The 25,789-nt window shown below is 40.3% G+C and overlaps 1 protein-coding gene across 4 annotated transcripts in view; it reads left to right on the forward strand.

The window, feature by feature from the left end:
- The window catches only part of dnah1 (dynein, axonemal, heavy chain 1), a 379,457-nt gene that overhangs the window by 210,487 nt on the left and 143,181 nt on the right, over positions 1-25,789 (forward strand). For 3 of the 4 annotated variants that reach the window (XM_072280693.1, XM_072280697.1, XM_072280696.1), the window contains 7 exons: positions 2,411-2,565; positions 4,098-4,275; positions 10,726-10,920; positions 14,957-15,076; positions 17,669-17,827; positions 19,599-19,700; positions 25,219-25,359. In XM_072280693.1, the coding sequence (XP_072136794.1) occupies positions 2,411-2,565; positions 4,098-4,275; positions 10,726-10,920; positions 14,957-15,076; positions 17,669-17,827; positions 19,599-19,700; positions 25,219-25,359 (1,050 nt within the window). The remainder of the gene's footprint in view (positions 1-2,410; positions 2,566-4,097; positions 4,276-10,725; positions 10,921-14,956; positions 15,077-17,668; positions 17,828-19,598; positions 19,701-25,218; positions 25,360-25,789) is intronic. The other variant, XM_072280695.1, reaches the window with a different exon arrangement.

Raw genomic sequence — 25,789 nt, forward strand, 5'->3', positions numbered from 1 at the left:
CATAGTCCCCCCAGCCCCCAGGCGAATCCAAGCTGTAGGCGGTCATCCACATATGCCAAAACTCCACACACCTTCACTTCCCCCACGGTTTTCCTCATGCCCCACGGGAAGGATGCAGGGGCTCCAGATATGCCCTTGGGCATCTTTTCGGATCGGAAGAATCCTAGGGAACTAGTAGCGGCCGTCTTCGGCTCAACAGCCGCACTCTTCAGGATCTGGCAACATCCACCCCTCAGATGCAGCACATTAAACCACATCGCATCATCCACACACACGCTGCCTTCGTCTTTCACACCGCCAGGGTCCAGTTGCTGCGACCTCTCTCTCACTGAGGTGTCTTCAGCGGTCAACTCCCCTCCCTCATGATAGTTCGGAGCATCTACTAAGAGGGTCTCACCCTCAGCTACTTTCCCCAGGCCGTACCACTGCTGGGTCTCGTTTAAATTCGGTACGGGCTCAAGGCTACTACACATGTCCTCAGAAGCAACTCGACACGCTGGGTGCCCAGAAAATGCCCCCATGAACTCCAGGGTCATTAACCAATCATCGTCTTCTGGATAACTACTGCCACTAGTACCCAAAGTCTCCGGTACCCTTGCGGTTGTCAAGGGTAAATGCTTCAGACACCGGTTGTAAAGCGAACTGTACAACAACTTGACCTGCGCCCCGGGGTTGAGGATGGCTTTAGCATCGCTTCCCTATATCCGTAACGACACCCTGGGGTGTGGTCCCTCTAAGCCTTCAGGAATAGGGTCTTTTCCTTTCGGAAGTTCATTGGTATATTGCTGGGAACGTGCTTCCCCAGGGACCCCAAGCCGTTCCCCCACTGGCCCTCCACTAAGTTTCCCGACACCTCTCTGATCAGCTGAACAACTGATCCCCTGAAATGATCCCCCTGGCACTGCAAGCAATTTAGCTGCCCTCCTAGCCAGAGAAGACACACTGAAAACTTTCCCCCGCTTTCAAATAACTGACAGCTGTCACTACGGTGTAAGTGAACCTGACAGCTGTAACACCGTCACCAGCCTGCCTACTCAAACTTTCAACCAATCCCTGTCACTCTCCCTCAACCGAGCCTGCCACTCATCTAACAACTGAGAGATCCACTCCACCCATGTCTCGCACGCCTCCGCCCCTCTTGGGGTGGACACTATCCCAAACGCCAGGCAGAGCCTGCCAGAACTGGAACATTTATTCACACACACTACCTCCAAATCAGACCGCTCTTTCCTCTCTCTCCCAACAGCATGGACAGCCCTGAGTTCCACCTCCAACTCGTCAATACTAGTCTGAACTCGAACAAAGACCTCACCCACCACACATACAGCAATAACCAGCAAATAACCCACAGAGACACACATTACTGATTTAAACAGGGCACCCACACAGCATACCGGTAGATCCAATCCCAGACAAAAGCCCACACAATGTAGCCCCCTGGCCAGTTTCAAGGTCGCTCGGCTCACTGTTGTCTAGGGAAACAGCCCTCGGCCCCGCCAAACTGGGTAATTAGTTTGTGTGGATGTTGTGTGATGTACCCCACCCCGCCCAAATAACAGACAATACACTAGATACGATTAAATGATTTACAGTTTATAGATATTGCTGAAACTATATAATTAATAGAGAATAAAATATAAAAGGAAAATAAAAGGCACCACACTTATCAAAGTTCAATCTCTTCGTGCACAAACAGTTGGGGCTCAGGACCCTTCTTCTTCACCCTGCGACCCCTCGGACCACCTCAGCCGGACGCCTGGGACCAACAACGGTGGTCGACCAGATACTCCACATGAGTCCGTTTCCGTCTGCTCTTCTCGCCAAACGCCCTGATCGGGGTCCGACCCCATTAGCGGACATCACAGCACCTGGTCCATCCTCTGTCTCTCTCTCCCACCTTCTCCCCCAAAACCCCGCGCATACAATATCTTCAAATACACCAAAAACAGAACAACTATCCCAATTGGTTCGTAACATATTCTTATCACACTCTAACCCAAAACAAGCTGCTAGCGCAAGAACTTTCTCAGCATTTAACATAACAAAGAAGCATTCCCAAGTATAACATAACAAAGAAGCCATTTTAATTAGCCTACACAGTAACGTAAAAGACGAAACCCTCTTACACTCTATTAACATCAAACTTCAAATATAGTTGATTATCTAAAAGCCAAACGAATCCATAAGTAATCAGATGGCACTATTTTTAACTCCAATATCAAACCAGGTATAATTGTCATAAGAAATGTAATAGCTGACGCTTCCCTCAGCAATATGCTGATATTAAAACCAATTATAATTAGTTCCATCACTTTATAATCAGCAAAAAAATGACATTTATTTTACAATAGGAATAGTACAATTTCTTTGGAACGTAAGGTAGTACATCTAATTTGTTCCCTTTGCCTAGTGTTATGAAGTCTTGGCAGAAGCACTGACAGCTTTAAGGGGGAAAATGTCGGTCAGTGGTGAAAAGTATGAAAAAGTCTCCGTGTTTGTTCTCAACCCCAAATCCATAACCATGGGTCAGCTGTATGGTGAATTTGATCTATTAACTCATGAATGGTAAGTACAATTGGTTTGTTTTAAGTCCCTACCACAAAATAACGTTGCTGCTGTGGATGCTGATTAACTAGACTCTGACAACTTGCATCAATTCATCGAATACACTTTATTTATTTTGCACAGAACAGCGTGACCTTGGTCACCAAACTCATCTAACGTTTGAATAAAGGAATAACATTTTTGTATAAAAATTGACTAGTTAGATACAGATATTGACCAGTTGGTAGGCTTGTGGATGTTCAAGTTCCTTATTTGCATAATGAGTCACAATTGCACTACAGTAATACAGGAATTAATAGCCAACAGAAGCTAAATGGTAAAGGCTAATAATGCTTAGGAATTAGTAAAGTAAGTAAGTAAACATCACTCTGGAATTTTTCATTTCCATCTATCTTGTCTCATTATATCAAATGGCTCTTGGTACCTGGCTGTGCAACGGGGAGCTATGCTCTTCAAAGACCTTTCTTCCCTGGATTGACTGCACAGTGTTTAAAACTTGCTGGTGCAAAAATTATATATGCCTTTGCAGAATATATTTAATAACACTATATTGATCAGCTTTCATTTATTATTATTACTCTGTGATCACAGATAGAAGTTTTGCATTTATCATAGGGCCTTTCATGACTTAAATGTAGTTCCAAAACTCTTAATTACCTAGTGAGGAGTAATCACCGCAGTATTGTCGGAAAAACAAAAAACAAATTATGTATGGCAAGTAACTAGCAACGTAACAATGACTAGATAAATAAAGTTAGTGATGCTCTTTGAGGGTATTATTCACCAGGACAAAGGAACTGGGCAAGACCCTAATTGTGAGGATTGTGGGGATTACTGAGAGGATCTTCGGGGTCTCTCTTCTGTTGAGGTATTTGCCAGGAGCACACAGAGCCTTTGGCATTGTCATTGATCCCTCCTATCTGTCCAAAAGTCTCTTTGAACCTACCTCAGGCAGGAGATACTGTAACATTAGGACAAGAACTGCTAATATGGGAAACAGCTTCTTCCCCTGGCCATGAGACCACTGAACTCCCTGCCACCACCCAGGTCTCACCACATATGAAGTGCCAGCAGTATTATACTGTTTACTTTTTAACTTGTGTCATAAATGCACCTTATTATTTGTTAATTTATTTGTGGTAATATTACTTTATGTGTTGTGTGTGTGAGTGTTTGTATACTGTGTTGTTCACCTTGGTCTGGAGGAACGTTGTTTTGTTTGCTGTACATTTGCACAGTTGAAATGACGATAAACTTGAACTGTTTCTTTGAAGTATGCCGTAGAATATGTATGTTTATGTGAAATAGGACACAGAGCTTCAGCTTATAATCTTGTCCAAGTGAACAGATCTTCTACAATGTAACAATCCCTCAGAATTGTGTTGGTTTATCAGAAAAGTTTTCAAACAATTTTTAAAGAGAGCATTATGAAGAAAGCCAACATTACTAGTAATTAAAATGCTTTTCAGCTTACCATATATCTGTCATTTAGAAGAGAATCTAAGCACTACACTCAGTATGTCTTTTTCCAGGACTGATGGCATTTTATCATCATTAATTCGTGTCGGAGCAGCAGCTACTGACCAAGTGAAAAAATGGTATATGTTTGATGGGCCAGTAGATGCTGTATGGATTGAAAACATGAACACTGTCTTGGATGATAACAAAAAGCTATGCCTCAGCTCTGGAGAAATAATCAAACTCACTGAGGTAGGTAAATAAGAAGAATGATGAAAATTATGGAAAATCCCCATGGCTCAGCAATCAAGTAGTTATGGGACGCAGCAACATATAAACTTGGATATTAATTTGATTTAGATTGGATTCAGATCTATTTATCACATCAAATCATACAATGAAATGTGTCCTTTGTGTTAACAACCAATGTACCCAAGGATGTACTGGGAGCAGCCGCTAATGTCACTACCTATTCAGCGCCAATATGCTCAGTATGCTCAACGGGGCAGTGCAGAACACAAAATGTGACAAAGCAACAGCAGCAAACCAAGCCTTGTTCCTCCCTGTCACCCATCCACACACATACACAATCCTCTATAAACAGTGTTGTGCCAGGGAATTGCTGAATTAAGACAAAATATTGAGTCACAGCAGTGAATGTGTGATGAAATGATTGTTCTCATACACTCACTGACTGTCATTACAGAATTATATCATGAGATCCATTGGAAGCCATGGAAACGATACTCTTCAGCATAGGTAGGCAAAATATTAATCAAAGCAAGCAAACAAGTCCATACAAACCATGACCATTTTCTTCACAAACAAGTTTTTGTCCTCTCTTTGTGTCCTCTCTTAGGCCTATGTAAGGCAAGAGTCCATCTTATCGTACAAGAGGGAGAGGGGAGAAGAGAGGACGTGCAGGGTGGGTGGGGTCTTTGTTTATGTTGGGAGCTTACTGAGGCAGAGAGAAGTTCAGACAGACTGCACTGAGGGAGGCTGGTTCTTGTGATGTGCTGAGCTGTGTTCACAACTCTGCAGTTTACTACAGTCACGTCATCCCTCTACCATTCTATTGTAATCATTAACATAATAAATTCCAATTACTTTAAATCTCTCTTGCCTCCACCCAAGCACTTTACAGATCATGCAACACACATCAAAGTTGCTGGTGAACGCAGCAGGCCAGGCAGCATCTCTAGGAAGAGGTATAGTCGACGTTTCAGGCCGAAACCCTTCGTCAGGACTAACTGAAGGAAGAGTTAGTAAGAGATTTGAAAGTGGGAGGGGGAGGGGGAGATCCAAAATGATAGGAGAAGACAGGAGGGGGAGGTATGGAGCCAAGAGCTGGACAGGTGACTGACAAAGGGGATATGAGAGGATCATGGGACAGGAGGTCCGGGGAGAAAGACAAGGCGGAGAGGGGAACCAGAGGATGGGCAAGGGGTATAGTCAGAGGGACAGAGGGAGAGAAAGGAGAGAGAGAAAGAATGTGTGTATAAAAATAAATAACGGATGGGGTACGAGGGGGAGGTGGGGCATTAGCGGAAGTTAGAGAAGTCGATGTTCATGCCATCAGGTTGGATGCTACCCAGACGGAATATAAGGTGTTGTTCCTCCAACCTGAGTGTGGCTTCATCTTTACAGTAGAGGAGGCTTTATAGATCATTCTACCTTTTTTCTTGTTAATATGGATTTTTCTCTCTCCTGTTGACTGTCTTCTTCCACAAACTTTAACCTTTTTTTTTTAGATTATGAAGACACGTAGTCTTCTTTTATTGTCATTTAGTAATGCATGCATTAAGAAATGATACATTATTTCCTCCGGTGTGATATCACAAAACACAAGACAGACCAAGACTGAAAAAACTGACAAAACCACATAATTATAACATATAGTTACAACAGTGCAACAATACCATAACTTGATGAAGAAGTCCATGAGCACAGTAAAGTTCAAAGTTTCTCAAATGTCCCACATCTCACGCAGACGGGAGAAGGAAGAAAAACTCTCCCTGCCATGCCGACCACAATCCGACTCTGAGTCATCTGAAAACTTCGAGCTCTGATCAGCTCTCCAACACCGAGTACTGAGCACCATCTCTGTCCGAACGATTCGACCTCCTTCTCGGTCGCCAAAAGCAGGCAAGGCCGGGGATTTTGAGGCCTACCCTCTGAAAGATTCCCGACCACACAGTAACGACAGCAAGGAACGGGCGTTTCAGAAATTTCTCCAGATGTTCCTCTGTGCTTTCACGTCCATTCTCCATCAAATCAGAATTATCCACGGCCCCTATTTAACAGATATGATATCATTTTTCACCGGAGGGCTGCGCACACGCAGGCGCGTCGCTATCTTCTCCTCCCGCTCCTGAAACAACTTCCTATTATGATAGCAATACACATCAAAGTTGCTGGTGAACGCAGCAGGCCAGGCAGCATCTCTAGGAAGAGGTACTGTCGACATTTCAGGCCGAGAGCCTTCGCCAGCATCTGCAGAATTCCTCGTGTTCCTGTTATGATAAATGGTTGTCACCTTAAATTTTATTCCAACCTCCACAAATACTGTCTGACTTGCTAAGTATTTTGAACATTCAGTAGCAGGGATTCTATTCTAAAGCCCTTGGTTTGTAAATGAACAATTCCCTGTGATCTATGTTTTAGCATTAGAGTCATAGAAAACTACAGCACAAAAACAGGCACTTTGGCCCATCTCATCTGTGCCAAACCACAAACCACAAACCTCCCCCATTGACCTACACCCAGAGCATAGCCCTCTATACCCCTCTATCTATCCAAACTTCTCTTAAGCCTTGAAATTGAAATCACGTCCACCACAGCTCATTCCATGCTCTCATGACCCTCTGAGTGAAAAGGTTTCCCCTCATGTTCCCCTAAAACATTTCACCTTTCACCCTTAACAGATGGCTTGTAGTTGTAGTCTCACCCAACTTTAGAGGAAAAAGCCTTTTGCATCTACTGTATCTATACCCCTCAATTTTATACATCTCTATCACATTTCCCCTCAGTCTTCTGTGTTCTAAGAAATAAAGTTCTAACCTATTCAGCTTTTTCTCCAGTACAAGCAACAACCAACAATTTTCTCTGTACTCTTTCAGTCTTATTTACACCTTTCCTGTAGAGTACAGAGAATGTTGAATCATTGTGGATGGAGTTAAGAAACTGCAAGGGTAAAAACAAAATTAAAGGGATCATATATAGATGTCCAAATAATAGTCATTATGAAGTTGTGATTGCAAAGGGGGCTGGAAAAGTATGTACTAAGGGTAATGTCACAATTGTAATGGGGAATTTCAATATGCAAGGGGATTGGAAAAATTGGGTTGGTGTCAGATCACAAGAGAGGGAATTTGTTAAATGCCTACGAGGTGGCTTTTTAGAGAAGCTTGTGCTTGAGCCTACTAGGGGAAAGGCTATCTTAGGTTGGATGTTGTGTAATAACCCAGATCTTATTAGGGAGCTTAACGTAGAGAAACTCTTAGGAGGTAGTGATCATAATAAGGTTGAATTCATACTGCAATTTGAGAGGGAGAAGGACATGTCAAATGAATCAGAATTGCAATGGAATAAAGTGAATTACAGAGGATCACTAGGGACCCAAGTCACCCCAACCACAAACTGTTCCAGCTGCTACCATCTGGCAAATGGTACTGTAGCATAAAAGCCAGGACCAACAGGCTATGGGACAGCTTCTTCACCAGGCCATCAGACTGATTAATTCACGCTGATACAATTGTATTTCTATGCTATATTAACTACCCTGTTGTACATACTATTTGTTACAAATTACTATAAATTACATATTGCATATTCAGATGGAGATTTTACTCGTCTATGTGAAGGGCGTTAAGTAATGAAGTCAATTCAATTCAATTCAAATGAGAGAGGAGCTTGCCCAGGTGGAATGGAGGAGGATATTGGTGGGGATGACAACAGAGCAGAGGTGGCTGAGTTTTCTGGGAACAGTTCACAAGGCACAGGATAGTTATGTCCCACAGAAGAAGTTGTTCTCGAAAGGCAGAGGCAGGCAACCGCGGCTGACAAAGGGGAAGTTAAGGACTGCAGAGTAAGTGAAGGAAAGGGCATGTAAAGTAGCAAACATGAGTGGGAAGTTGGATGATTGAGAAGCTTTTAAAATCCAACAAAAGGCAACTAAAAAAACTATGAGAAGGGAAAAGATTAAATATGAGGGCAAACTAGCCAATGATATAAAGCAGGATACTAAAAGTTTTTTCAGTCATATAAAGAGTAAAGGGATGTTAGAGTTTATATTGGACCACTGGAAAATGATGCTGGTGAGGTAGTAATGAGGGACAAAGAAATGGCAAATAAATGTAATGAGTACTTTGTATCAGTCTTCATTGTGGAAGACACTAGCAATGTGTCAGAGGTCCGTAAGTGTCAAGGAGCAGGAGTGAGTGTCACTGCTATTACAAAGGAAAAAGCGCTAGGCAAACTCAAAAGTGGATAAGTCACCTGGATCAGATGGACTACATCCCAGAGTCCTGAAAGAGGTTTCTGAAGAGATATCGGATGTATTGGTCGTGATCTTTCAAGATCATGCTTGATTCTGACATGGTCCTGGAGGACTGGAAAATTGCAAATGACACTCCACTCTTTAAGAAGGGAGGAAGGCAAAAGGAAGGAAATTATAGGGCAGTTTGCCTAACCTCAGTGTTTGGGAAAGTGTAGGAGCCTATTATTAAAAATGAGGTTTCTGAGTAGTTGGAGACTAGTAATAAAATGTCAAAGTTAACATGGTTCTTGCAGAGGGAAATCTTGCCTGACAAATCTGTTAGAGTTCATCAAATAAGAAACCAGCAGGTGGACAAAGGAGAGGCAGTGGATGTCATCGACTTGGATTTTCAGAGGGCATTTGATAAGGTGCCACACATGAGGCTGCTTAACAAGATAAAATCCTTGGAGTTACAGGAAATATACTGATATGGATACAGGAGTGGCTGACAGGCAACAGGCAGCGAGTGGGAATAAAAGGGGCCTTTTCTGGTTGGCTGTCAGTGACTAGTGGTGTTGCTCAGGGGTCAGTATTGGGTCCACTACTTTTCACATTGTTTGTCGATGATTTAGAGAATGGAATTAATGGCTTTGTGGCAAAGTTTGCGGATGATACAAAGATAGGTGGAGGGGTAGGTAATGCTGAGGAAGCAATGCAATTGTAACAGGACTTCGACAAATTGGAAGAATGGGCAAAACGGTGGCAGATGGAATACAGTGTTGGGAAATGTATGATAATTCATTTTGGTAAAAGGAACAAAAGTGCAGACTATTACATAAATGGGGAGAAGGTTCAAACATCAGAGCTGCAGAAAGACCTAGAAGACCTAGTGCAAGACTCCCAGGAGGTTAATTTACAGGTTGAGTCTGTGGTAAAGAAGGCAAATGCAATGTTGGCATTTATTTCAAGGGGAATAGAATATAAAAACAGAGAGACACTGCTCAGGCTTTATAAGACACTAGTCAGGCCGCACTTGAAGTATTGTCAACAGTTTTGGACCCCATATCTCAGGAAGGATGTGTTGTCATTGAAGAAAATCCAGAGGAGGTTCATGAGGATGATCCCAGGAATGAAGGGGTTTACATATGAGGAGTGTTTGGCAGCTTTGGGCCTGTACTCACTGGAGTTTAGAAGAATGGATCTCATTGAAACCTACTGAATGTTGAAAGGACTAGATAGGGTGGATGTTAAGTGGATGTTTCCTATGGTGGGAGTATCCAGAACCAGAGGGCACAGCCTCAAAATTGAGGGGCGACCTTTTAGAACAAAGGTAAGGAGGAGTTATTTTAGCCAGAGTGTAGTGGATCTGGAATGCTGTGCCACAGACTGCAGTGGAGGCTAAGTCCATGGATGTATTTAAAGCAGAAGCTGATAGTTTCCTGATTCACTGGAACATCAAAGGATGTGGCAAGAAGGCAGGTGTATGGGGTTGAATGGGATCCAGGATCAGCCATGATGTAATGGTTGAACAGACTTGATGGGCTGAATGGCCTAATTCTACTCCTTTGTCTTATGGTCTAAGTGACCAAAACTGCACACAATGCTCCAAATTAGCCCTCATCAATGTCATATACAACTTCAACATAACATCCCTAATTCCTGTACTCAGAACTTTTATCTATGAAGGCCAATGTGCCAAAACCTTTCTCTACAACCATGCTACCTGTGACACCACTTTCAATGAATTATGGACCTGTATTCCCCGATCCCTTTGTTCTACTGCACTCCGCATTGCCCTACCGCTCACTGTAAGACCAATTCTGGTTGGTCCTCCCAAAATGCTACACCTCATGCTTACTTGCATTAAATTACATCTGCTGTTTTTCAGCACGTTTTTCCAACTGGTCCAAATCCCACTACAAGCTTTGATAGCCTTCCTCACTGTCCACTACACCCCCAGTCTTGGTGTCACCTGCAAATTTGTTGATCCAGTCAATCACATTATCATCCATAGTATTGATATAGATGACAAACAACAATAGACCCAGCACAGATCCCTGTGGCACACCACTAGTCACAGCCTTCCAGTCGGAGAGGTAACCGTCTGCTACCACTCTCTGGCTTCTCCCACAAAACTAATGTCTAATCCAATTTACTACCTCATCTTAGAGCTTGATATAGAAGTAATTTGACATTTATAATCTTTTTTTTTACCTTTTTTTGAGGTGATGACAATGATGTTTGAGGTGGAGGATTTAGCAGTGGCCTCTCCTGCCACTGTCTCTCGTTGTGGAATGGTCTACTTGGAGCCCAGCATTTTAGGACTTAAGCCATTTATTGAATGCTGGCTTAGGAAAGTACCCCCAGTCATAGAACCCTACAAAATGAAACTGGAGCTTCTCTTTAATAATTTCCTGGAGGTCAGTATTTTCTTCTGCATTGGATCACCTCAGAGGTTAATGTTGTTATTGTTACAAGGATCAACCCTCAATAATAATGATCAGTTAGACACAGAGAGAATCTGTATTTACTGATGAATATCTTTATTGTCTCAACTAACAAGCATGTGAATTTACAAACTAACTATGTGCACACCCACTAGGTTTCCCTGAACTTTCACGAACAGTCAAAGAAGAGAAAAGGTAGCACCCATGAAAAAGAAGCAACACACACAAAATGCTGAAGGAACTCAGCAGGCCAGACAGCATCCATGGAAAAGAGTAAAGTTGACATTTCGGGCTGAGACCTTCCAGCAGGACTGGGGATAAAAAGATGAGGAGTCAGAGTTAAAAGGTGGGAGGAAGGGAGGAAGAAACACAAGGTGATAGGTGCAATGGGGGGGAGAGGGGTGAAGTAAAGAACTGGGAAATTTATTGGTGCAAGAATTGGGAATGGGGAATGGTGAAGCAGAGAGGAGGGAAATTACTGGTAATGACCCTCCTCTTCACCATTCCCAATTCACTTTACCCTCTCTCATGTTATCTCCTTACTTGCCCTTTACCTCCCTCTGGTGGTCCTCCCCCTTTTCTTTCTTCCATGGCCTTCTGTCCTCTCTTATCAGATTCCTCCTTCTCCAGCCCTGTATCTCTTTTACCAATCATCTTCCCAGTTCTTTACTTCACTCCTCACAATTGCACCTGTCACCTTGAATTTCTTCCTCCCCTCCCACCACCTTCTAACTCGGAGTTTTTTCTGCAGTCCTGATGAAGGGTTTCGGCCCGAAATATCAACTGTACTTTTTTCTATAGATGCTGCCTGGCCTGTTGAGTTCCTCCAGCTTTTTGCGGTATTGCTTGGATTTTCAGCATCTGCAGATTTTCTCTTGTTTGTGATTGGACCCAGGAAAAAGTATCTATATTGGCCAGGTGTTCTTCTTGATCTCCATGTAATTTCCACGTTTCCAATGTGGGGTCATCCACTTCTACAATTGTTGGTCTTCACAAAGTTGCCGCTCCCTGTACTCATGAAATCCTCCATTCTTATTCTTTTCCTTATCAGATCAACCTATGATGTTTCAATTTTGTTGGCTCAAGGTTATCGACTGATATATGTGAGCTTTTTATTGGATGTGGCCAAGGCTACAAGCAGTATTCCTTTATGGCTATCCATTCAACCATGTGCCTGAGGTGATTTCTTTCCAATTTAGACTGTTCAAACCAGTCTAACCAGATCAGCCTAACACTGGGCCCAGATGATCAATTAACAGACTGTTCTTTCTGCAAGCTTGCCACTTCACAAATTAAGAACTTCTTGTCTGAAAATAGCCTCGGGTTTAACAGATCATTAGCAGAAACTCCTTGTGTCAAAATTCTGTGCTCTGGTTCGGCTACCCTTGAACAAGACCCAGTTCACAAAATGGTGGCTGCAAGGACAGTCTCACAAAATGGCCTCATTTATATTTGCTAATTTGGAGATTGCAGTTCTTTCTGGCCAACACTATATTTGAACATTGATTTATAGTACATAGATGGTTATCTCTGGAAACCTATACAAAAATGTAACAACCAGGCAGCAATTAACTACCAAGCAGAATACTAAAACAATAATTACCCTTTTAAAACCAATATAGTATATATTACACTACTGCCATCTAAAAAACAGAACTAAAAAAAAGTTACAGATATTCAGCTATCAACCTTTACAAATTTACAGGTTCAGACACAACATGGGTCTTTCACTCTCTGGGGCATCTTAAGCTGTGCCATTGAGGCTGATGTCTCTGCAGTGTTAACCCTGGACGCTGACTGAACACCAACTTTAGGATTCACTGTGGGACCCTGTTTCAGTACTTTGTCTGTATCTTCCTTGTATTTTTACTGTGACATTCTCCTCTAGCACATCTTACAACATCTGACTGAATATTGGCATCAACTCTAACATCTTAGGAATCAGGTAAATAACAAACAATATGCACAAAGCTTCCTGAAATTTACGTTGACTGTCATTAGCACACCTGAATGACTTCTCCCAGATCGCACCCGGATGTCCGTGTGTAGTCAGGAGATCAAAATGCTCACGTGTTTTTATTCTCTTAAAAATATTTTTATCCGCATTATCAAAGACTATTGGAGTGGGATACACAATGCCCTACAAGACATCTTTAAATGTGAAATACCCTTTGAAAGTAAGACCATATATTTTGGGTATATACCTCAAGAATGGTTGAAAAGAGATAAATATTTAATGAATATACTGCTGGTGGCTGGAAAAAAGACACTTACTAGGAAATGGTTATTACAGGAGAGCCCAACTTTAAATGCATGGATGGAAATTACAATGGACATTTACAAAATGGAGAAGATAACAGCATCTGTTAATCATAAGTTGGAACAATTTGATTCATACTGGGAAAAATGGTTTAACTACATAACACCACATAGGCCTGATTTAATTCTCACAAATCAATGAATATGTTGTAAAAAAAAGACCACTCCCTACTTGTACATAGTTTTCTCCTTTTGCTTGTTCTTTTTATCCTCTCTTTTCTATAAGTGTATACCTCAGATAAGTATTATGTGGAGATTTGTGGCATACATGACTATATGATATATATGTACTATATCTGAAATACATCTTATGGAAATGTTTGATGATGAAATTCAATAAAAAAAATAAATTACAAAAAAAATATTTTTTTTTATTTCTGTCTGGGATGGAGTTGTCTTTCTTTGGCTAGGTTTCCTTCCCTCAGTGTGGCTGCACAAAGTTTCCAAAGTTAGTCCAGTGGGGTTATTTAAATAAACACAGTTTTGATTTGTAGCCAACTCTTCTGTGGTGAAAGGTTAGATGTTCTTGCTGATAATGATAATAATGTCGTCCCACTCATTTCATATACCTGCCCTTGAATAGACATTTTGCAATTTCTTCACCTCTGATTTTGAGAAATTGTTGACACTTATTGTGTACACAATGTGATTCTTGAGCCTCAGTCTTCATTATTGACTGTTTTTACAATCTAGCAAAATTTCTGGGTTCAACCCCATTCAATCTCACAGTTCATAGCATTGGCAATTGCACTGTCCTATCCTCATCACCAGTGGAGTCTGCAAATGCATTGAAGGCTGAACAGAGCTGTGGAGGCCTTAGGTACTTACATAGAACGTGGTAGTTTATTCATACATCTCCAGAGTATAGAGAAAGGTTTGTTCACATAAAGTACAGCACAATGTAATCCTGTGTTGGCAATGGTGACATCATTTAGATTTGATTACAGAATCCTGCAGAAACCTGTAAGGTTTCAAAGTCCAGTTTAACTATACAGCTTACCGTGTGAGAAGTTCCGCCTCTAGCTACCTAATTATATACAGTATTTGAAGTGCACAGGGAATATGAATTAATGAATGATCTCTGAAAGATTTGCTTGTAACAATCATGCGTTATTTGATTGACCTTAGATTTGGTACACAATTACCCCAGTTCCCACACTCCCTTTCATACACTGTGCCCCTTTTGCAGAATTTCTTGTTACACAATGGAGCCCTGGTACCTACACTCCCTTTTACACTCTGGAGCTCTGTTCCCACATTCCCTCCAACCCGTCAGGACCAGTACCTCCACTTCCCACTCTTCTTTGAAACTTACAAGGGTCTTATTTCTCATGCACCATCTGAACTTACTGGTTTCACTGAAAATGGGTTATTCTACTGTGTAATGTGTAAAAGGTTTCATTGGAAGTTCTTGGAGAATTAATCAGAATAACATACAATGGTCTGGAAAATCTGCTAGCCTTAAATTACCGAACTCCTCAGCACGCTGGATAAATGGAGTTCTACTGTAGCTAGGAAGCCATACATGTACTAAAGAATTAGATATGAATGAGATTGACTTTGCCAGAGCTTGATTTCGCTAGAATAAATTCTTATTTCTTTTGTTGCACTTCAGCACATAGGGTCAATGTCTCTTAAATAAATAAATTTATAAACCAAACAATCTTAGCTTTTCTTCTTCTTGTCACAGGAGTCAATTTTTCTTGTGAGGAAATCAGTGAATGAGGTGATCACCTCAATGGATAGCAACCTTACCTTCAGCCTCCTGAAATTGATGGATTGCTTCTTTAATCCTTTGATGCCAAAAGAGGTCAGATTGTAATACATAAATGAATTTCTTTTAAAAGCTCTACTTACAAATATAATAAAAAGGTAAAGTGAAAGATTGTCAAACTTGTTATATGTTATCTTCTGGCCACTATCGTTCTTGTCCATTTCACTTATTGGTGGAGGCAATAATAATCTTTAATTTAGGAAAGTAACTCTAGAAAACTGTGAAAGATCTTGATGATTGGAAGACTATCCACCTAAATACAGTGGTGTTGGTTGAATTCAGATAGCCGTCCGGTTTTCTTCAAGCTCATATTGCTCTGTATGTAGCTTGTAGATGGTAATAATAGTAGGTTAAAGAGGAGACCTCTTAACTATTAAACTAGTTCTAATCTCATGAATAATGCTGTAGATCAGTAAAGATATGCAGAATGTGTATTGTTTCAGTAGTTGGAGCATTGGTACAAAGACTTACGCACTTACAATGATATAGAGCAGAGCAAGCAATAATGTAAATTTTTCTAGTATTATTTGTTAAGGAAGAAGAAGTGAAATAGAAGACTTGCTTCTTTTCTGCCAAGATTATTTGTTAATTTACTAATGGTAACATTACGTTATGTGTTACATGTGTGAGTTATATGTACTGTGTTGTGCACTTTGATCCAGAGGAACATTGTTTCATTTGGCTATATACATGTGTACATGTAACTTGAGCTTGAGATCTGATGTTTGCTTTTATTATGGTTCTCTTTTACTCATTGATACTCGTGTCTTAAGAATAACTCTGTGACATCAGCTTAGTTTATGGTCATGTGCATTATTTCAAGAGGTGTGTGCAAGATTTTGTGTCTTGCCGGCTTTTTAAGGAATATGTATGTGCATTGTATGAACAAATTGGTGTATGTGACCCCATAATCTTACACCAAAGGTTTTTCTTTTGTATGATTATTGCCTGTATCCTAGCTTGACGTCACTCCACACCTTGTACAGGCCAGACTTCTGAATAATATTGTATGTTCCACTATAAGATCAATTTTTAGACAGTCATCTCCTTGGTGAAAGGATCAGGTTTTGACAGCATTTCTTCTTGATAGATTTATAAAACTGGATATCATTTTTGTGCCTTTTCTTTGCATCCTTTACTAGACAAGTTCATTGGTATCACATCAGCTGAGACCAAAACAAGTTAGAATGTGTAGTATTTAGATAGCCCATTTGTCTCTCCCAATTTTCCCAGACTTCTTGATTTAATTAATCAGATTTATTGTGTCATTGGTCAAAAGACATGGTTAACCAAGATTTCACAGTACTAAAATCTAGATTCATCATGCTGTCACTTATTTGAATGCTATTCCCTAACTCTGTCTAGAGAAACAGCTATTCAGCTAGTAAAATCATCTAGCCTTTGCCATCTATTGGCTTAATAATTTCAATACTCTCCTGGGCAGCTTCCCATTTCCTACCATTCCCCTCCCCAAATGCTTGAGCTCTGACTCTGCTAATTCTCATCTGGATCTATTCACTCAATATCCTACTACTCACTGACCTGCATTGGTCCATGGCTTGGCTCTCAATGTAAATTTGAATCTGAATCAGATTCATTATCACTATTTTATATGACATGTTGTTTGTGGCAGCAGTACAGGACAGAGACGTAAAATTAAAATAAACTACAAAATAAAAGTGCAAAAAAAGACTCGTGAGTCATGGACTGTTCAGAAATTTGATGGGGATGAAGTTGTTTTTGGATTGTTGACTGCAGGTCTTCAGGCCCCTGGACCTGCACCCCGATGGTAGTAATAAGAGGAAGGCAGGTCTCAAATGGTGAGGATCCTTAATGATGGATGCCGATTTCTTGAGGCACTGCCTCTTTAACATGTCCTCAATGGTGAGGGGCGTTTGTGCCCATGATGGAGCTGGTTGAGTATACAACTCTCTGCAGTCTCTTGCAATCCTATCCAATACAGGCTCTATACCAGCCTGTGATGCAGTCAGAATCTCTCAATTATGTCACTCACATCTTCATGATTGCATTGTGTTGGGTCTAGGAAAGTTTCTCCAAGATGTTGACATAAAGGAACCTAAATATGCTTTTTTTAAAGCTATTTTTTAATTAACTTTGCCCTCCCTTTCTCTTAACTTCCAGCACAAAACCATAAGAAATGTGAGCATTGCTTTAATTCCAGCTTCTTGGACATCCTCACTTCTAACACTTATGTCTTCTAGGCATCTTTTGGGGCTTGCTTCCTTGATCTGTCCTACCTTCTCCTTATGTGGTTCAGTAAAAAATCTGTTTGAAAATGGTCTGATGAACATTTGAAAATGTTAAAAGCAACATTAGAATACAAGCTGTTGTCCACACATACCTTTGCCTTTGAACTCCAACATTGTTGAAATCATGTTCATTGTAGAATTGTATTGAATTCTAACATTGTTGCCAGTACCTCAAAAGCTGGAATATCTCATCATCGATACCTTGCCTGTTTCCTAAAAACAAGGTATTACCTAAACACAAGTCATTGGTTCATCCTTTGTGTTTTCACTATTTTCAAACCTGGTTGTTCCATGCAAACTATATCTTGCCATTTCATCCGTATTTCTCAATAATAAAGAAACAATTTTCTTTGAACAGGGTGAAAGAGGTTTTCCAATTGAAAAGCTGAAGTTATTGGATGACTTAATTGAACCCTGGTTTATTTTCTGCTTGATTTGGAGTGTTGGTTGTACTGGCGATGCTCAGAGTTACAGTATTTTCAGCAACTGGTTGAGACGCAAGATGGAGAAGGAGAAGGTATATTAAAATATGATGGCTTATCGAGATAAAAACATTCATACTAGAAACTCAGTCATTTGTAATGTTCTCTTTCTTTCATGCCAACTTAATTTTGTATTTTTAAGCCAAGTCCAGCTGCCTTATGTATTTTTAGTTAACGGTTACAACATCTCCATATCAATTATAGAACAATCTTACTCAGTTATTCATCAATATATATTTAGTAAGAACAGTAGTTACGAGTGCTAGTTGTTAATTTTGCATGCTTTAATGTAGAGACAAATAAACATTGTCTGCTGTCATTTTTTTGGTAAAATTTTGATGCCCTTATTTCCTGATCAGATTTATCTCAATTTTTGTCACAATGGTGATTTTAAGTTCATAATGTTGTTTACAATAAATGGGGATTACTACAAAATATGATGGTCACCTGTTTCCAGTATTCACAGCTGAATGACTCACTCTTACAATGCTCACCAAACTGCAGATTGGAACCCTAAAAGCCTTGGGCTTTATAGTCAAACACTAACCAGATGTTAATCTGTTATCTCACATAATGCTCGGGCAGAGAAAAGACAGGGTGGGATGGGTAGAGAGATTGGTGGAAGATAGCGGAAATGGGTGATGATCTGTCAGTCTCAAAAGTTGGAAGGTCAGAAGAGAGTTGTAGATTGTAAGCAGAGGACATCAGGATATAGGAATATCATGGTGGCAGAGAAGGAGACAAAATTGTAGGTAGTTGGAAGCTGGAATCAGGTTTATTATCAGACATGTCATGAAATGTGTTGTTTTGTGGCAGTGGTACAGTGCAAGCCGTAAGTTACAGTAAATAAAAGAAAGGTAGGAATGCCCAATAAATAAATATATAATGTTACTGTAAGTTTAAATAAATAAATAATGTGAAAGCAAAATAGTGGGGTGTAGTGTTCATGGACCATTCAGAAATATGATGGCAGAAGGGAAGAAGTGTTGAGTGAGGGTCTTCAGTCTCCTGTACCTCCTTCCCGTTGATAGTAATGAGAATCGGGCATGTCCTGAATGGTGAGATCCGTAATGATGGATGCTACATGCTTGAGGCATGTCTTTTGAAGATGTCCTCAGTGGTGCGAGATTGTGGTAGTGCTGGCTGAGTCTAAAAGCCTCTTCAGCCTCTTTTGATCCTACACATTGCACTTCCATTCCAGGTGGTGATGCAATCACTCAGAATACTCTCCACCATGCATCTGTAGAAATTTACAAGTATTTGGTAATGTATCAAATCTACCGGAACTCCAAACGAAATATGATCACTAGCATAACTTCCTAATGATTGCATCAATGTGTTGGGCCCAGGATAGATAGGGAGAAATTTTAAGGTGGATGAATAATTGGAGAATAATAACCAGGAAGAAAGATTGCAATAATGGTTGAGAAAATTTAGTATGTGAATAAATTGTGAGATTGATTAACATTAATGTATATCATTGTAATTGCCCAGAGACCTATGTATATATGCACATCTCATGCATGAATACAAGTATAATTGCCCAGGCAAAATTAGTAGAATTATCAGATTCTCCCAAGCAGAGTTCTGTTAAGGTGTGCAGGAAGGAGAAAATATAGGAATATCTCCCATTTAAAGCTGGATATCTTCTCCACAGAAGAGAGGGATTCGTTTTATATAAACTACATAAAACCAATCACAATCACTTAGAGCTACATGGTCACCAATCTTGATTGACCAGGGAAATGTGTAGTTGTCTCCACTCTGGCTGAAATGAATAATCTTAAATGATCTTTTCCACTATAGATAGCATTGTGTTTCCCTGATGGCGGGCTGGTGTATGATTATCAGCTGGTTGATGCTGGATTTTCCAATACAAGTCCTGAAGAGGAGAACATTGAGAAAAGGGTGGGTTCATTTCTAGGTCTCTGCTACCAAGCATTTCACTGAATTGAATAGAGCTCCTTGTATAAGCTCATAATATTTTTGTTCTAATGTGGAACACTGGAATAATTAGTAATGCGAACAAATAATTAAATTACTAGACTGATAACCTGGGGATGCAACCAACTTTGCAACAGAGAAATCAGGGAACAGAGTAAATTAGATACAGAAGTTCAATGATTTAATAAAACAGCTTTAAGTTTATAAAAATGAATCTAATAACACATACAGGGAAGAAAATATTCCACCTTATCTGTTCTGGATCTCATATTACTCCAAGTATTAATTGCTCTCTGGAGCCTAGTAACCCATTCATTTGTATTAAAAAACTTCGACATTGATTCCTAATGAGCATGAAACCAGATAAACCACCTGGCCTTGACATTAGATTTAGACAGGCAAAAGTGACTCCCAGTCCAAAAACTCTTGGAAAACTAGATGTGCCTTTTACCATGGACAGAACAGCCCACCAGAGGTGTCAGCACAGTGATTATTCTGCTGGAGGAAGTGAACCTAGGAGTCCTCAATATTAACTCCAAACCCAAAATCAATTCAAAACAGGCTGGGGAACACCTAGCATTTTCCTAAACTGATAAATCACATAGAAGAAGCAGTATGTATAGAAATGGCACAAAACATACATTGAAGAGGTCAGCAAGAGGTCATAGCACCACCACAGATTGATCTGAGTAAGTTCTGAAAGCAAATGCCACACTTGATCGGTATCAGGTCCCAATGGAACTTAGATGAGGGTCAAATCAAAATAACATAGTCATTATCAACCTAACTACTCCAAATACATGCACATGACAGTAATGGTAGGAATGCACAACTATATCCTCACCCTGGAATCCCACCTTCAACAGAGGACACCTTGTTCTTAATGGTATACAACACAGCTAGCAGCGCAAAACTGGCCAAAAATGCTGGTCATCATTAGCTATAGAAATTCATTTCACTAAAATCTGTAGTTTCATGGAGAAGTGCGGAAGGACATATTGTGACCTGCACCAAGGATATCCTAGACTCATAGAGTTAAAGTACATGATAAACAGCAAGAACTTCTTGCAATCTGGAGCTGCTGAAATCCGGAGGTTTGATTGTTGGGGTTTTTTGTATTGCTATATTTACGCTCTATTCTTGGTTGGTGCGGCTGTAACGAAACCAAATTTCCCTTGGGATTAATAAAATATATCTATCTATCATCTATCTATCAGTTGTGCCAAAGCAAAGCTCTGTAATCCTACCTTATCAATTTATGAATAGAGTCATGGAACACTACAGCACGAAAACATGCCCTTTGGCCCATCTGGTCCATGACAAACTATTAATCTGCCTAGTCCCATCAACCTGCACCCAGACCGTTGCCCTCCATATCCCTCCCATCCATGCACCTAACAAAATTTTTCTTAAATGTTAAAATCAAACTGCATCCACCAATTCGGCTGGCAGCTTGTTCCACACTCTCATCACCCTCTAAGTGAAGAAGTTCTCTCTAATGTTCCTCTTAAACATTTCAGCTTTCACCCTTAACCCATGACCTTGGTTCTAGTTTCACCCAACTTCAGTGGAGAAAACACTGGTTACATCTACCGATCTATACCCCTCATAATTTTGTGCACCTCTGTCATATCTCCCCTCATTTTCCAACACTCAAGGGAATAAAGCCCAAGCCTGTTCAACCTTTCCCTGTCCAAATATTGAAACATCTGGTCCCTTCGAATACCTTCCAATAACACAGCTATTGCTGATGTCAAACTCACTGGCCTATAATTTCCTGTCTTATTCTTAGAGCCTTTTTTAAACAATGGAACAACATGAGCTATTCTCCAATCCTCCAGCGCCTCGCTTGTTGCCAAGGAGATTTTAAATATTTGTGCTAGGGTATCTGCACTAGCACAAGATCCAAGGGAACAGCCCTGGGGATTTATCCACCCTAATTTGCGTCTAGACAGCAAAGACTCCATCCTCTTCTGGGGGAGGGGTGTCCATGACCTCACTGCTCTGCTGCCTCACTTCTATAGACTCTGTGTCTGTCTCATGAGGAAATACAGATGAAAAAAAACCTTTTAAGGTCTTCCCCATCTCTTTTTATTCCATGCAACAATGACCATTGTGCTCTTCAAGAGGACCAATCTTGTCCTAAGCTATCCTTTTGCTGTTATTATATCTGTAGAGGCCCTTACTATTCTCCTTTGCCTTGCGTGCAAGAGCAACCTCATGCCTTCTTTTAGTCCTCCTGATTTCCTTCTCAAGTGTTCTCTTGCATTTCTTATACCCCTCAAGTACCTCATTTGTTCCTTCCTACCTATATCTGCTATGCACCTCCTTCTTAACTAGGGCCTCAATATCCCTCGAAGACCAAGATTCCCCAAATCTGCTATCCTTGCCTTTTATTCTGACAGGACCATACCAATTCTGTGCTCTCAAAACTTCACTTCTGAAGGTCTCCCACCTACTGAACACATCTTTGCCAGAAAGCAACCTGTCCCCATCTACACTTGCCAGATCCTTTCTGAGACCATCAAAATTGGCCTTTCTTCAATTCAGAATCTCAACTTGAGGACCAGACCCATCCTTCTCCCTAATTATCTTGAAGGTAACGGCATTATGCAAATTTTGGTCATCAGCCCAGTCTCATTTCTTAATAGACTATCCAGTATTGCACTCCCTCTAGATGGGACCTCTGTGTATTGATTAAGGAAACGTATCTGAACAATTTGACAAACTTTTACAGCCTTTTTACATTGTGAGAGTCGTAGCCAATTAAACAGCTAACAGGAAGAGGAGACTCCAATAATATCCCCATCTACATCAACAGTAGATCCAGAATGTGAATGGCAAAATAAGATTATTGCCACGTTCAGCCTAAATCATCAAATGGTTTACCCTTCTCAATTTCTTTCTGAATCTCCACCATTGCAGAAATCCGTCATTAGAAAATTCAATTAATTCCACATTATATTGTGACAAATGCTCTTATATGTTTGTACTATAAACTCTGGGACCATACAACACCCAGCTATAGTACTAAAGATGACACTACAAGCACCAGTGATGCCTGTAGACAATCTTGTTGTAAAGTTACAACATTGGCATCTCAACAACAATTTTGAAAATTGCTGAAGGACCTCAGCCCAAAACCTCGACTGTATTCTTTTCAATACATACTGCCTGGCCTGCTGAGTTCCTGTAGTATGTTCTATGTGTTGCTTGAAAATTAAGTATGTCTTTTCCACAGAAAGTTGAATAGATCCAATACACCAATTTCCTTTCAATCATTCTACCATCTGTCTTCAGTAAAATGAGAATTTAACCAAATATCCATGATATTGAATAGTTACACCCCTTGATTGTCTTATCACTAACATTCTAGTTATCACAATGGATGAGAAATTCAGCTACACTAGCCATGTGAATATTGTGACTATAAGGACCCAGTCAGAAGCTGGAAAACCAATGTCACTCACCTCTTGACTCTTCAAAGCCTTTTCCACAATTTAAAATGCAGTCAGGGGCATGATAGACTAGCTCAATTTATCTGAATGAGTACCTTCAAGAAACACCTTCCAAGAGCATTCAAGAAGTTTGACGTCATGCAGGACAATGTAGCCCAAATGATTGACATCTCTCATCTACCTTGTGAAGATGGCTGTGTGGTCAGATTTTGTTCTGACTCATTCTATAAGTTTGCAGCTGAAACTACCATAGTGGGCTGGATCTCAAATAATGATGAGTCAGAGTACAGAAGGAGATAGAGATTTTAGTAACATGGTGTCATGAAAACAACCTTTTCCTTAATATCAACAAAACAAAGCAGCTGATCTTTGACTTTAAGAAGGAGGACAGTGCACATGTTCATGTCTTCATCAACAGTGCTCAGGTTGAGAGCTTCAAGTTCCTAGGAGTGAACCCTGTCTTGATCCAACCACATTGATGCCATGGCTAAGAAAGCTCACCAATGCCTCTGCTTCCTCAGGTGGCTAAAGAAATTTAGCATGTCCCTATCAACTTTTACTAGTTTTTATTAATGCACCATATAATGTATTTTATCTGGATGGATCACTGCTTGGTATGGCAACCCGTCTGCCCATGACCGTAAGAAACTGCAGAGAGTTGTGGACACAGCTCAGCACGTCACCTCATGTCACCTCACCTTGCCTCCATGGACTCTGTCTATACTTATCACTGCCTCAATAAAGCAGACAGTGTAATCAAAGACCCCAACCATCCCATTTATTTGTTATTCTCCCCTCTCCCAACAAGCAGAAGATACAAAAGCCTAAAAGAACATACCACCAGGTTCAAGGTGCTGTCATTAGTGCTACCTGAATGCACTGTGTAATTAATGAATTGATTCTATATGGATAGTGTGCAAAACAAGCTTTTCACTGCATCTCATTACACATGATAATAACAAACCAATTCCAATTCCAATTCTAATCTCTTCCACTGCTGCCACACCATTCAGAAAATTCATGACAGTATTCACCGACGCTATTTTGACAGTATCTTCCAACATTTGACCGGGTGCAAGTGAGTACCAATACTCTTAGGTTTGCCACGTAGCCACACAGCATTATGATTTGGAAATATAGGACTATATCTCCATTGTTGCTCGGTCTAAATCACAAAACTTCCCTCCCAGCAGCATTGTTAGAATATTTTCACCATAAGCACGACAGCATTTCAAGAAATTGTGAACTACACCTTCAAAAAAGTCATTGGAGATCAGCAATAAATGCTGGCTTGCCAATGAAAGATCCCATGACTGATAAAAACAAAACTTTCACCATCTCCTCAATGTATGTTATTTTCATTACCAACATTTTTATTGAAAAATTCATAATAGGTTTTTATTGCATTTATCATTTACGTACAAAAACTTGCTGTCATAAAAAGACAGGAAGTTTCCAAGAGGTTAGAAATCTGTTCTTAGGAGTGTGCACTAAGTGCACAGTGTAATACAAATAGCATTGACAACGATGGAACAAAAGATGCTACCATATCAGGATTTTGTGCCAGGGATAGAATAAATTTTTCCCTTAAGCTTTCATGTATCATTTCTACAAGCCTCACAAACATCAGGTTTCTTGCCTCTCTAGTACTGTTGACTATTTCTGTGACAAGTTCCATTATGTGACAATCAAGAATGAAAATCTGAACATTTCATTATTAATATTGGCCACTGTATTGGAGTTGTTCCTCTCCTGTCAATCAGTAAAGCGATCAAAGTTTTAAGCCAAATTAAAGGATAAAACCCAGCAAAACAGGTAGGTTAGTTAGTGCATTCTCCCTTCTTTATCTGAACCTATTCATATTAATGCCCAAAGCTACTTGCAAGTGTATTACTATGTGGATGTCAGTTTTTATAGATAGCTTACTTTTCAATTAATGTGCCTCATTAGAACATACAGTACATATTTAATGAATTTGTGATTTTGGCTTTGGTATCACTTAATTACCCTGGTTTATGTAACAGGTACAGTGGGTCCATTGGATTACTTCTGCACCTGAAGTAGAAATTACACCAGAAACCAATTATTCTGACATTATTATTCCAACCCAGGACACCATACGCATGTCGCATTTGTTATCGATGCTTCTAATCAACAAGAAACCGGTAAGTTACTCTTATCAGTTTAATGGAGAGTGGAGTCCTTCAGATGAATTGCACCAATGAATCTTGAAATCAATCTAGCAAAGAAGTACAAGTGGCCCTATTGCAGAAATAAGGTTATTTAGGAAATAGTGGACATTTTAGGTTGAGACCCTTTATCTGGGCTGAAAGATATAGGGGAGCTATGCAGTATAAACGGGTGGCAGGGTGGAGATTCATCACCCTTGGGCAAGATGTAGCACCTGTTTAGCCCCTCCCCCCCAAAAAAAAATCAGGGTCATGTGAAGTCATGGTTATACGACCACCGATACCAGGCAGACAATCTCTGAACAGTATAGATGATGGCTGGGAACATACATCTTGTAAAGACACTGCCCAGAAGAAGGCAATGGCAAACCACTTCTGTAGAAAAAATTGCCAAGGACAATCACGG

Source organism: Mobula birostris, chromosome 16, assembly GCF_030028105.1.
Source record: "Mobula birostris isolate sMobBir1 chromosome 16, sMobBir1.hap1, whole genome shotgun sequence".
In the NCBI taxonomy this organism is placed as follows: domain Eukaryota; kingdom Metazoa; phylum Chordata; class Chondrichthyes; order Myliobatiformes; family Myliobatidae; genus Mobula; species Mobula birostris.